This window comes from Zea mays, chromosome 2 (genome assembly GCF_902167145.1).
Source record: "Zea mays cultivar B73 chromosome 2, Zm-B73-REFERENCE-NAM-5.0, whole genome shotgun sequence".
Classification (NCBI taxonomy): domain Eukaryota; kingdom Viridiplantae; phylum Streptophyta; class Magnoliopsida; order Poales; family Poaceae; genus Zea; species Zea mays.
Genome location: NC_050097.1, coordinates 178,941,828 through 178,953,892, shown reverse-complemented (window position 1 = coordinate 178,953,892; position 12,065 = coordinate 178,941,828). Strand labels below are relative to the sequence as shown.

Sequence of the window (12,065 nt, the reverse complement as noted above, 5' to 3'; positions counted from 1 at the left end):
ACATATTGTTTTAGTGGATATGTGCTAAAGTGCTAAAGAGATGCAAATAAAGAATCAAGGTATGTCTCTAGCCTTAGTGAATTGTTTTTGGTACTAACATATTCCTCTAAGTGCTAGGAACCTTGTCAAACAAAATGAGATTGGATTGGAGAAGGTTGGCAGTGCCTAGCCAGACTTGCACCAGCCTACGGGTTCATCAGACTGTCCAGTGCCTAGGCTAGCGCGTCGATGAACTCGCTGCTCTCGAGAATTGTCGGGAACGGTGTGACTAAAATTCATCGGACTGTCCGGTGAGCCAACAGTGCCCGTGCCAACGGTCGATAGCGAAATCAGCGTGCAATCAACAGGCGACGCGTGGCCAGCGCTAACGGTCACCAGGCCGCACTGGACTGTTCGATGTGCCACTGGACTGTCTGGTGTGCCAAGGGGACCCTGGCTGCAATGGTCGGCTTCGCCAAATAAGGAAGGAGATCACGCACTATTCATGTCTGGTGCGCCCACGGACAGAAGGCAACTATTGCCTACCAAATGGAACTCCAACGGCTCCTAGCTGCCTTGGGGCTATAAAAGGGACCCCTAGGAGCATGGAGCAGTACACCAAGCGTCCATTGAACATTCTAAGACGCCTAGACTCCGCAAACACGCATCCGATTCATTGTCTTTGAGATTTGAGCACTTGTTTGAGCTGTGAACTCGCTACGCTGTGTTTTGTGCTCGTTTCTTGACTTGTGTGCGTGTCGTTGCTACGACTCTAGCTCTTGCGTGTGTTTCTATTCCCACCTTACTATTGTGGTTTCATTGTGATCAATCTTGTATGGGTGAGAGGCTCCAACTTGTGGAGATTCCTCACAAAGGGGATAAACTTGAGATAAAGAGAACCATGGTATTCAAGTGGATCATTGGATCACTTGAAAGGGGTTGAGTGCAACCCTCGTCCGTTGGGACGCCACAACGTGGACTAGGCAAGTGTTCCACTTAGATGAACCACGAGATAAAAATCACCGTGTCAACTGTCTTTATTCTTGTGCGATTTCTTTACTTCTACTCACTTTATACTTGCTCTAAGTTTAATACTCATCTTGTGAAGAGCAATTAAGTGAAGAAATTGTCTCCCTCTCTAGTCATAGCATCTTGGTTTTGACTTCACTAACATTTCATAAACCAAGTTTGTGTTGTTTAGTATTGATTTTACAGGATCACCTATTCACCCCCCTCTAGGTGCTCTCAGATATCCCTTGGGTCCTTATGAGCACAGAAACACAATTCCGACTCGCCCGAGGCCAACCTCAAATAGGAGATGTACTTCCGTCTCACCTGAGGCCAACTCTGGGCAAGAGACATAGTTCCGTCTTGCCCAAGGCCAACCTCGGATGGGAGATGCAGTTCCGTCTCGCCCGAGGCTAGCTCTGGGCAGGAGACACATTTCCATCTTGCCCGAGGCCAACTTTGGGCGGGAGAAGCAGTCACGACTCGCCCGAGGCCAACCTCAGGCAAGAGATGCACTCATGACTCACCCGAGGCTGACCTCGAGCGGGAGCGTAGAAGCACTCCATGGATCGCTTGATGGGCCTCCCGATAACTTTCCTTGCAAGGCATGCCCTCGGGCCGCAACCAAGCTAGATGCCTCAGGCCCGACGATCAAGTCATGCGCTGATGCTGGATGATCGAGTCATGCGTTGATGCCTCGGGCAGGAAGGATGAGCGTACCTATTGGGGACTTGTTCTCAAGTGCTATGAATTAAGAACAAGGCAACACAAACTGTTAAATGTTAAATCCCTCCGTCCTTTGAAGCATTATCTCCCTCAGGATATAATGATCTTCAGACGAAGGTTATGAAGGACATACCTTCATCATCATAACACATTTGTATAAAAGACGAAGCATATGAAACATGAGAAACAACATGAATAATTATATGATATCATTATATATATATATATATTTCTTATTACGTAATCATGAATAAATATGAACAATATTGAATTACATTTATACCTTCGGCTTGATAGAAAGTGATAATACGAGCATGCCGCGAAAGCAAATGCCAAGTCAGCCTGACCAGTACGGGAGCACTGTTCATCTATTTATAGGCACAGGACGTAGCCCATGTAAAATTACACTCATGCCCTTTACATTTGCTAATGACTCTGTAGTAATTCATCGAGGTCTAAATAGCCTTTTTCCTTTTAAGTCGGTTCTCCTTTCTGCTATCATGCTGAAGGTCCCCTGCGTATAGCTTCGGCTTTGCGCTAACCTTCACATTCTTTGTACTTCTTCACATTGTGGTTCTGATCCAAGCCCGAAGGTACCTGTTCATACCATGCATCGTACTCCAAAAACATTGTTAAATCATGTTTTTGAGGACCTTCGGAAGACGAAGGCCCCCAACAGTACCAGAAGTGCTAGATACTCGGAGATGACTCGGATGAAGGGAAAATGAACTCCAGATAAGCAGGAATGCATGCCGCAGTAAAAGGAGGATTCAGGTAGAGTTAGAGAGTGATCACGACTTGTAAAAGGATAATCCTCTTGTCGTCTATATAATGCCGAGGCGGTGCCCCTACGCTCTTAGGTCACCTCTCAGCACATCACATCTCAGCTCGTCACCACCTCATAGCTCATCATCCCTCTCACAACAACCATGCCACCACTAGATCGATAGGAGAACTCACTCTCCACCACCGACAGCTCATCTGTAATCCGTGTACACCAGAGATACTCAAATACTCAGTCTCGATAAGAAGCAGGGTGTTATGCACTCTAGTGACTCGAGCCTATATAAACTCTTGTGTGATCCAATGTGTACCTGCACGTACAATCGATTCACCATCAACGACGTTGTCCTGCCCAAAAACATCACGTGGGGAACCCCATGGTGCGCAGTGAGGTCATAAACACCGACAACAACCACATTCCCTTTTCACTGATTTGCTATGCCTCTACGCAACCTCTATGATGACTCCATGTGTTACCTCCGATTCTTGCTAGAACCGCACTATGGTTTTTTAGGCCCAATGCACGAAACCACTGCTGGGTGGCTTTGAGGCTCAACTACCAAACGATCAAATGTAGAATAATCCATACACGTCCCATATATTCTGGAACACGTGTCCCACCAATCCTTGACTGTGCTAGTGAAACAATCTACTCTACCATGTCTCATTATTGTTGGTGTCCCTAGGTGTCAGCCACCACTCCTCAAATCCCTCAGTCAAGTCTAAGCGCTTGTCTTCACTACTCATAGTTCATAGGGATGAACTCTCATGACCTTCATCTTCATCATTGACCACTTTCTCTAGACTCCACACCTAGGTACCATAAGGGAAGGGACATGTTGCACACAATGATGCCCTAGTTTGTTCACCCGACTCAACCCAAGATGCTACTTCATTGACAATCACTCATCATAGATTCAAACCACAAAGGCACATATCAACCTTATGTTAGCAATGTTGTATATCTCTAATGAGTATTCTAGTACCTTTCTGAAAGGGAATTGTTCCCTTGGGCCATTTCTATATTGTTTTGGTGATTAAATGTTTAACACATTATGTTTAGACTAACATCATATGACATGAGCAATGAGCTTAGGTACTTAAAGCAAATTGAGCTTGGAAGAGGGCATAACACAAATCTATATGGTACCAAGTGAAAAGGTAAGCTCCGGACACTTAGTCGATTGTTTTGTATACTAATCATATTTGTCTAAGTGCCAGGGACCTTATGAAGTCAAGGCAAAAGGAGCAAAAGAGACTTAGATTGAAAAAGGAGGACTGCTCTGCGTAGCACCGAGTCCGGTGTGCACCGAATAGTCCGGTGCATAGTCCGCCGAACAGTTTGCTCTTGGGAATTTTTGCTTGCGTCGGCTATAATTCATCGGACCGTTCACGCGGAGCGCTGGACAGTCCGGTGTGCCAGCTAGCTAACGGCTAGTGGCCACGTTGGCTAGGGGCTAATGGTCACATGGTGCACCGGACGGCTCGGTGCCAACCACCGGACAGTCCGGGCCCCCAAAACAGGAAACCAACCAATCAAGCGATCCGTAGTCGTTGCACTGTGTAGTGTCCGATGTGCATCAGACAGTCCGGTGCACCCGCGGATAGAAGACAACCAGGGCCTTCCAAATGGAACTCCAATGACTCCTAGGTCCCTTGGGGCTATAAAAGGGACCCTAGGCGCATGGAGCTCTACATCAAGCATTCCTTGAACATCCTACAACATCAAGACGTTGCGACTACGCCATTGCTTTGCTAGATAGAGATTTGAGCACGTCTTTTGAGTTGTAACTCCGCTGCATTGTCTCTTGTGCTCTTCTCTTGACTTGTGTGCGTGTGTTGTCGTGATTTTGTCTCTTGTGTGTGTCTCTACTCCCCCTTACTCTTGTGAATTATTTGAGATCAATTGTGTAAGGCGTGAGAGACTCCAAATTGTGGAGATTCCTCACAACGGGAAAAACTTGAGATAAGAAAAACAACGGTGGTACTCAAGTTGATCAATGGATCACTTGAGAGGGGTTGAGTGCAACCCTCGTCCATTGGGACTCCACAACATGGAGTAGGCAAGTATTTTATGCTTGACCGAACCATGGGATAAAAATCACCGTGTCACTTGTCTACTTTACTTTATTGCTTCTATTCTTTCTAGCACTTCAGTTACAATATTGCTCAAAGTTTAATAGTCATCTTGTGAGTGCAATTAAGTGAAGAAGTCTTCTCCTCTCACACTCTTCATTCGAACTTGGTTTTTAGTCTCACTAATCCATTTTAGACCATGTTTGTTTTTGTTGGGCTATTTTTACAGGATCACCTATTCACCCCCCCTCTAGGTGCTCTCACTTTCTTGAGGTGTTGATCTTCCATAACACTCTTTTGTTTTTTTGTCCAAGTTCACTTTGAATCATTTGAACTATAACCAAATACACTAGCAAATAATATTAGTTCAAATAGTTATGTTTGCCATCAAACACGATAGCTCAACTATTAATGGAGCTCTATCCATTTTCCTTACACCACACAAATCAAGCATAATGTAGAAACCAAAGCGTAGTAAGTTATTAAAGAACAATGCAAGAGCTGGCAAGGAAGTATCTATTGGTATTAGTTGTCAAAATGCAACCCAAAATTCACATTGGAGATCCACCAAGGTAGACCCTTAGTGATCAAGCCATCCCTAGTCATGGTGCCAAGCTTGCCATAAAGCTTGTGCAACCAAGACAAGTGCCAAAACACTATTAGACTCACCACCGCCACCCACTCTTTTGGTCACCTTGGCTTCATCCACTACGAAGCTCCTCTACCAAAGAATAACTTATATCTCGTCTCCTACACATCAAGTAATTGCTACGTCACACTAAGTTTGGAGGGTCGGCCTCTATGGAAGGTCATAAGAACCTCAAGTGCTCTAACTCACCAAGATTACAAGGTGACAATAGCACAAACACTCAAGTTACCCAAGTTATCATAAATAGTACGTCTGAGAATGTGCAAGTTACCCAAGTTATCATATATAGTTACCTCAGTTATCGTAAAAACATTGTACCATTATCGGAAATCATATACAACATTGGTTAACGACTGATTATGTGCATAAAATCATCGATTGTTAGCATAAATACTATTCGCTTATATCATAAATGGTGCTCCACAAAAGGAGGAAAACTCTGATCTTGGTGAGACAACTAGGGTTGACAACAAATGTCATCATCGCCTGCCTCTCTTCCCTTCCCCTTGGTAGCCGACATCGTGGCTAGTTCCCATAGTCGACCTCCTCCTCAGTCTCCACTCCCACGACGGTGTCCTCCTTCCATCCTGTTATGTGTGTCCGCGTCTGCCTTCTCCACACACACATGGTGCGTGCCACCGCCAGATGCGAGTCCCGCGGACAAGATACGACGAACAAGATGCTACTCTCGCGAACAAATACGACACCGGTGACCGCACCGATAGGGTGGAGACGTGCGGATGCGTCAGGGAAGGTGGCATGCCAAGGTGAAGGAGATGGCCTCCCGAGAACGCAATGACCACTGGCATAGAAGCAACGACCGAACGACGTGGGGCCGGGTGGGGGAGAAACAACGACCGATCAACATAGAGGGGGTCGCAACCGTGTGGCTAAGGAAGAACCTGCGATGACGAGGATGCAATGCGGCTGGCCGCGACGGTGGGGCGATGGCAATTGGAGGAAGTGGTTGTGACGCGATGGAGGTGTGATGTCAGTGTTTTATAGGCGTCTTAGGGCCTAGTTCCACCCTGGCTTGAGGGGGTATGGTTGGACCAAAATGTACCATTGGACTAGGGCTTTCTCTAGTTACTGCAAGCTCAGGGCTCATAATATATATATATATATATATATATATATATATATAATGTAATCAATTGCTAGTTAATTTCAAACCAATTTATTAACAATAGAAAAGAGTAATTATGCTCATAGTTTTATACACCACATCAATTCAATTCAACATCAAATTAACACAATCCATCACTTATCACTCATGAGTTTATCATAAATTCACAATTCACACACATGTTCATCCATTTAACCCAAATGCCACAAGCACCAGACATACATGAAAACATTTCACCAACTCATGCGTCAATGAAATGTATATAGTTTTATTTTGTTGAAATGTGCTAGCTCCTTTGAGCTTACGAGCTAGTTCGAGCTCAACTCGAACTGACTCGTTAACAAATCGAGCTAGGATGTTAGCTCAGCTCGTGAAAAAATATAAACGAGCTGATTCGAGTTGAGTCAAGCCAAGCACGCGATCCAAGTAAGCCAACAAACTATAAGTATTTTGTTCAGCCCTAGAAACACATGTGGACGCATCGTGGAGGCGGGCAAGGCTGTGGGGTACACATACAAAAGAGGACAAGAAGGACCAGAGGAAGTGAGAGAATAGGAGAGAATGAGAGAAAAAAGAACACTGTAAATAATTTATTATTTCTATCGGCTATAAGGGTTGTTATACCAAAAGGTTCATCAAAATAGATTCAGCTCTATAAATAAAGTTATTTGTGATTTTGTGAAACTGAAATTGGAAAAACTGTACTAATAAAATAGAGTTGTTCCAAATATATGAGGGTTTGGACCAAGTCAAGCTCAGCTCACGATCTTGTTTTAAGACTTGTCTTGTCGACGTCAATTGGAATACTGTGGCAACATTAACACGTGGACGTACACATCAAACACATGGATGCAGACCTGATTTGAAGTAATGATCAACATGAAGGTTACAACTCGGTTGGGCCTCGCTCCATGACCTAAATGCATGCATGTAACCATTCAATCAGATGAAGTCAAGCAGTTAATCAATGCCTACGAAGATTAAAATGATAACCAAAATGTGATATTTATAACAATTTATGTAATTTTATTGTTGTATGGCCATTAAAAAAACGTGCTAGTTGTGTAAGATTGTTAGATACCTGAGATATAGCAACTTTTTCATTTACAACAAGTAATAACAATTGGAAAAAAACGCGAAGAGGTCTTTAGCTGAATTAGTTAGAAGGTTTTAGCTGCATCGAGGGAATTTTATACTATAGTTGAATATATTGTTGGGACTTATGTAGTTGTTGTTGGTTATCTGTCAAGGTTCATGCAAGGAACCATAAGAGGGCAACACAATTAAACTGATAATGCTTTCTCCTTTGCCAACGAGTGGAATGGAGGCAAAGGAAGAAGGTTGACAAATGATCATTTTGTGTATGGGTACTGCTCACTTATTTACAGGAACACAATATGCATATTTTTATATAAAATTACATCAATGTCATCACTTCTATATACAAGGCCCATGAAAACCCACGAGAGTGTTCTTATCTTTTGTCCCATGCATGAGACATGTCGTGTATGTCTCTTCTAGATTCTTTCGTCTCTCCAGCATCTAAGTTTTGTCTAAAGCTTCATCTAAGCATTAGCCCTAGGGGGTGGGCTTCGATGATGCGTTGATGCCATTGTTCATCCATGCTCTGTTCTATCTCGCTTGGCTTGCTAAGGCCATCAACTATATGTTACTTTGTCCCTGAAACAGTCCTAAGATAACAAAACTCGTTACTTTGAGGACCTTTTGTAAAGTCTTCTCCCAACAGTTTTTCCTTTTAAAAAATAACTGAGAAAAAGACAGGCTGGTTTTAACCATGTGAGTTTGTATCTATCACCATATCTATCGGCTATAGACCCTAATATCGACTATCGTTAACTTGTATCTACTACAACCACTAGTAGAAAAGAGCTATAAGATGGCGTCACGCAGAAATTTAAACTGGCGATTTCAGTTACAACACGCCAGTGAAAAAAACAGGTGCAACCGCCTTAAGAAACCGTCAGTGTAAATATATATACAATGGCGGCTCACTTAACTGAACCGTCAGTGGAAATAATGTATTTACACTGGCGGCAGTATTAAGTACACCGCCAGTGGAAATATCATATACACTAGCGGCTCACTTAACTGAACCGTCAATGGAAATGATGTATTTGCACTGGCGGCTGTATTAAGTACACCGCCAGTGAAAATATCATATACACTGGCGGTTTATTTAACTGAACTGTGATTGGAAAAGAATGTATTTACACTGACGGCTGTGTTAAGTACACCGCCAATGAAAAAGGCCGATTTCTACTGGCCCCTAACACTGGCGGCACTGAAAAACGCCAGTGCAAATAGCTCTAGAACCGCCACTATAGAGCTTCTGTGTATTAGTGAACGCTCTAATACTTTTGTTGTTAGCCTACAGTCATCCCAGCACTGTATAAGTTAAAATCAAACCATTTCCGAAGCTAAAAAATCATATAATTTATAGATATTTAAAAAGATTGAAGCTGAAATGATTAAAAAATAAGTAGTTGTCATAACGCACGCATGAACCAATTAAAATGTATTATGTCACTAATTAAAGACGGTCATACCGACCCCCGATTCGGATATGGGTATGCACCTAACAGATTAAAATTTACAACTTAATACTTTAATAATTTATTTTTTTTTATTTATATGGATCATCAGGTGATAGATGTGAGGGACTGTAAAAGTATTTCTTTGTATCATAAATGCAAAAAAAATCCCAAGCGAGGCAGCTAGGCAGAATAATATAGCCATAGCAAGTCTAAAAGCTTGCCACTTTCAATTTGTGCAGGAATGGATCAGAATTTATTCTGGATTTTATTAAAACTTACACCTCGTTTGAATTATTAGAATTAAATTCTATTCTAATAATAATAATTTATGCATATATCAATTAAGCTATTTGGTTTTATGCAAAACATATCAATATACTATTATTAGCAAGATGTTTAAGATATTTATATATTATATTTTTATTATAGATGAGTGAGTCGAAAAACGTCTTGTAAGTTACATAGCAGAAATAAATTCTACTAATAAATAAAATTATTTCTTATCCTCCATCACATGAATTTATGATAGATTTATATCTGAAATTTGAAAAGTGGTGGAATGTCAATTTAGCCAAAAATCGTTTCTGTTGATGATTCCTGAAAAAACGAACGGGGCATTATAAAGCTCACAAACCTCCCAGTTGCTCAGCTAAAGTAAACCTACTCGATGGAACTAGCATTAGCAACATGGGCCGCGTTACTCGGCATTGTCGCAGCGCTCTTCCTTTTGCGCGGCCGGCGCCGGGGCTACAACCCCCCGCCGGGCCCCAAGCCATGGCCGATCGTCGGCAACCTTAACCTCATCATGGGCGAGCTGCCCCACCGCTCCATGAACGAACTCTCCAAACGGTACGGTCCGCTCATGCAGCTCTGGTTCGGGTCGCTGCCTGTTGTCGTCGGCGCGTCCGCTGAGATGGCAAAGCTCTTCCTCAAGACCAACGACGCGGCGTTCGCCGACCGGCCGAGGTTCGCAGTCGGCAAGTACACCGCGTACGACTGCTCCGACATCCTATGGGCTCCCTTGGGGCCGTACCTGCGCCAGGCACGCAGGATCTGCGCCGCCGAGCTGTTCAGCGCCAAGCGGCTCGAGTCCTTGGAGCACATCCGCGACGAGGAGGTGCGCGTGATGCTGCAGCAGCTGCGCCAAGCGACTGGGCGCACCGTGCAGCTTGGGGACTACCTGCAAACGATGACGCTGGGAGTGATCTCGCGCATAGTTCTGGGAAGGAAGTACGTCGTCCAGGAGGAGGGGAACTCAGCGCCGCCGGTGGTAACGCCTGCCGAGTTCAGGGAGATGGTGGACGAGTTCTTCGTGCTTCACGGCGCGTTTAACATTGGTGACTTCATCCCGTGGCTAGATTGGCTGGACCTGCAGGGCTACGTTGCAAGGATGAAGAGGATGAACGCGAGGTTTGGTCGATTCCTGGAACATGTCCTGGACGTACACAACGAGCGGCGGCTACGCGAGGGAGGGAGCTTCGTGCCAAAGGACATGGTGGACGTGCTGCTGCAGCTGGCCGATGACACTATTCTTGAGGTGCAGCTCAGCAGGGACAATGTTAAGGCTATCACACAGGTGACTACTACATAGTAGATACACATCCTCCCTATATCTATGTATATACCATACATATGGCTATGCTGCATACATCGATGATCAGCAAGCTAATAAAGCTTTATATCTTGGCGCAGGACCTCATCATCGGAGGCACGGATACTACTGCAGGCACCATGGAGTGGGCTGTCTCGGAGCTCCTCAAGAACCCCAAGACCTTAGCCAAGGCCATGGAGGAGCTGAACCACGTCATAGGGCCGGACCGACTGGTGACGGAAAGCGACCTCCCTCGCCTCCCCTACGTTGAGGCGCTCCTCAAGGAGACCATGCGCCTGCACCCTCCGGGGCCGATGCTGGCGCCCCACGTGGCCCGCGAGGACACATCCGTGGACGGCTACGACGTGCTCGCCGGCACGGTCGTGTTCATCAACGTCTGGGGAATCGGCCGCGACCCTGCACTGTGGGACGCGCCGGAGGAGTTCCGGCCGGAGCGGTTCCTCGAGAGCAAGATCGACCTGAGGGGTCAGGACTTCCAGTTGCTGCCGTTCGGCTCTGGCCGGCGAATGTGCCCCGGGCTCAACACTACAGTAAACGGAGAAACGTCCGACGGCCAAAACCGTCGGACATTAGAATTAAACCGTCGGAAATAGCTTATCTCCGACGGCAAAGACTTATCTCCGACGGCTTTAAGCCGTCGGAGATAACTCGTCGGAAATAATGCAATGTCCGACGGCAGCCGTCGGACATAGCCTATCTCCGACGGCTGCTAGAGCCCGTCGGAAATAATACATCTCAACCGTTTTACCGGTCAGTCAGTGGGCCCCACAAGCTTAAGTCCGACGGCCCAGCGAGAAGCCGTCGGACATAAGGTTAGGTTATGTCCGACGGTATTTAATGCCGTCGGACATAAGGTTAGGTTATGTCCGACGGCTAACACTAGGCCGTCGGACATAACAAATTACAGAATTTACACAAAATTCTGTTTTTTAAAAAATCTGACATTTACAAAACAAAAACAGATTCATGCACATATACACATTCACATTCACAATCACAAATATACACATTCTAATAAGTATTCACAATCACAAATATTCTCACATAAATATTAACATTCACAAATTTAACATCAACATATAGGTTCGACCAACATATAGGTTCGACGGTTGTTGCAAACTGAAATTGTGTCTCACAAACAAGTGTTGCAAAGTGTTTCATAAATAAACATCACGACACATCAATCATATCCATCGTCTGGATGGTTCGAGTAGCCACCTCCTCCGGCTGGACTCTGCGTGTTGAAAAGGTTGTTCACCCACGAATGTGTTGTGTCGTCTTGACCAGACCCATCTCCAGGTGCGGCAACTGAAGCGGGTGGTGTCTGAAATCCCTATAACACAAGCACATGAAATAGTAACCACTCAGTTGTTCATTTAAACACATAAGACATCTATGAACATGTCACACACGCATATGTGTACATACCATAGGGAATTGTGACGGAGGCGGAGGCGGAGGTGGAGGCGCCAACATTGGCATTGGCAGTGCAAAGTCCGGAGGCGGCATCCCATATGTCGGCATCGGGACGCCCGCTTGTTGGGCTAGTTG

At 44.9% G+C, this 12,065-nt stretch overlaps 1 protein-coding gene across 1 annotated transcript; it reads left to right on the top strand.

Annotated features, from left to right (window-relative positions):
• Nucleotides 1-9,553: 9,553 nt before the first annotated feature.
• LOC103647360 (trimethyltridecatetraene synthase-like) lies at nt 9,554-11,268 on the top strand. Its single transcript, XM_008671903.3, has 2 exons — nt 9,554-10,478; nt 10,595-11,268. Exons 1-2 carry the CDS (start codon nt 9,570-9,572, stop codon nt 11,105-11,107), a joined length of 1,422 nt encoding a protein of 473 aa, XP_008670125.2. The 5' UTR covers nt 9,554-9,569; the 3' UTR covers nt 11,108-11,268.
• The last annotated feature ends 797 nt before the right edge of the window (nt 11,269-12,065 follow it).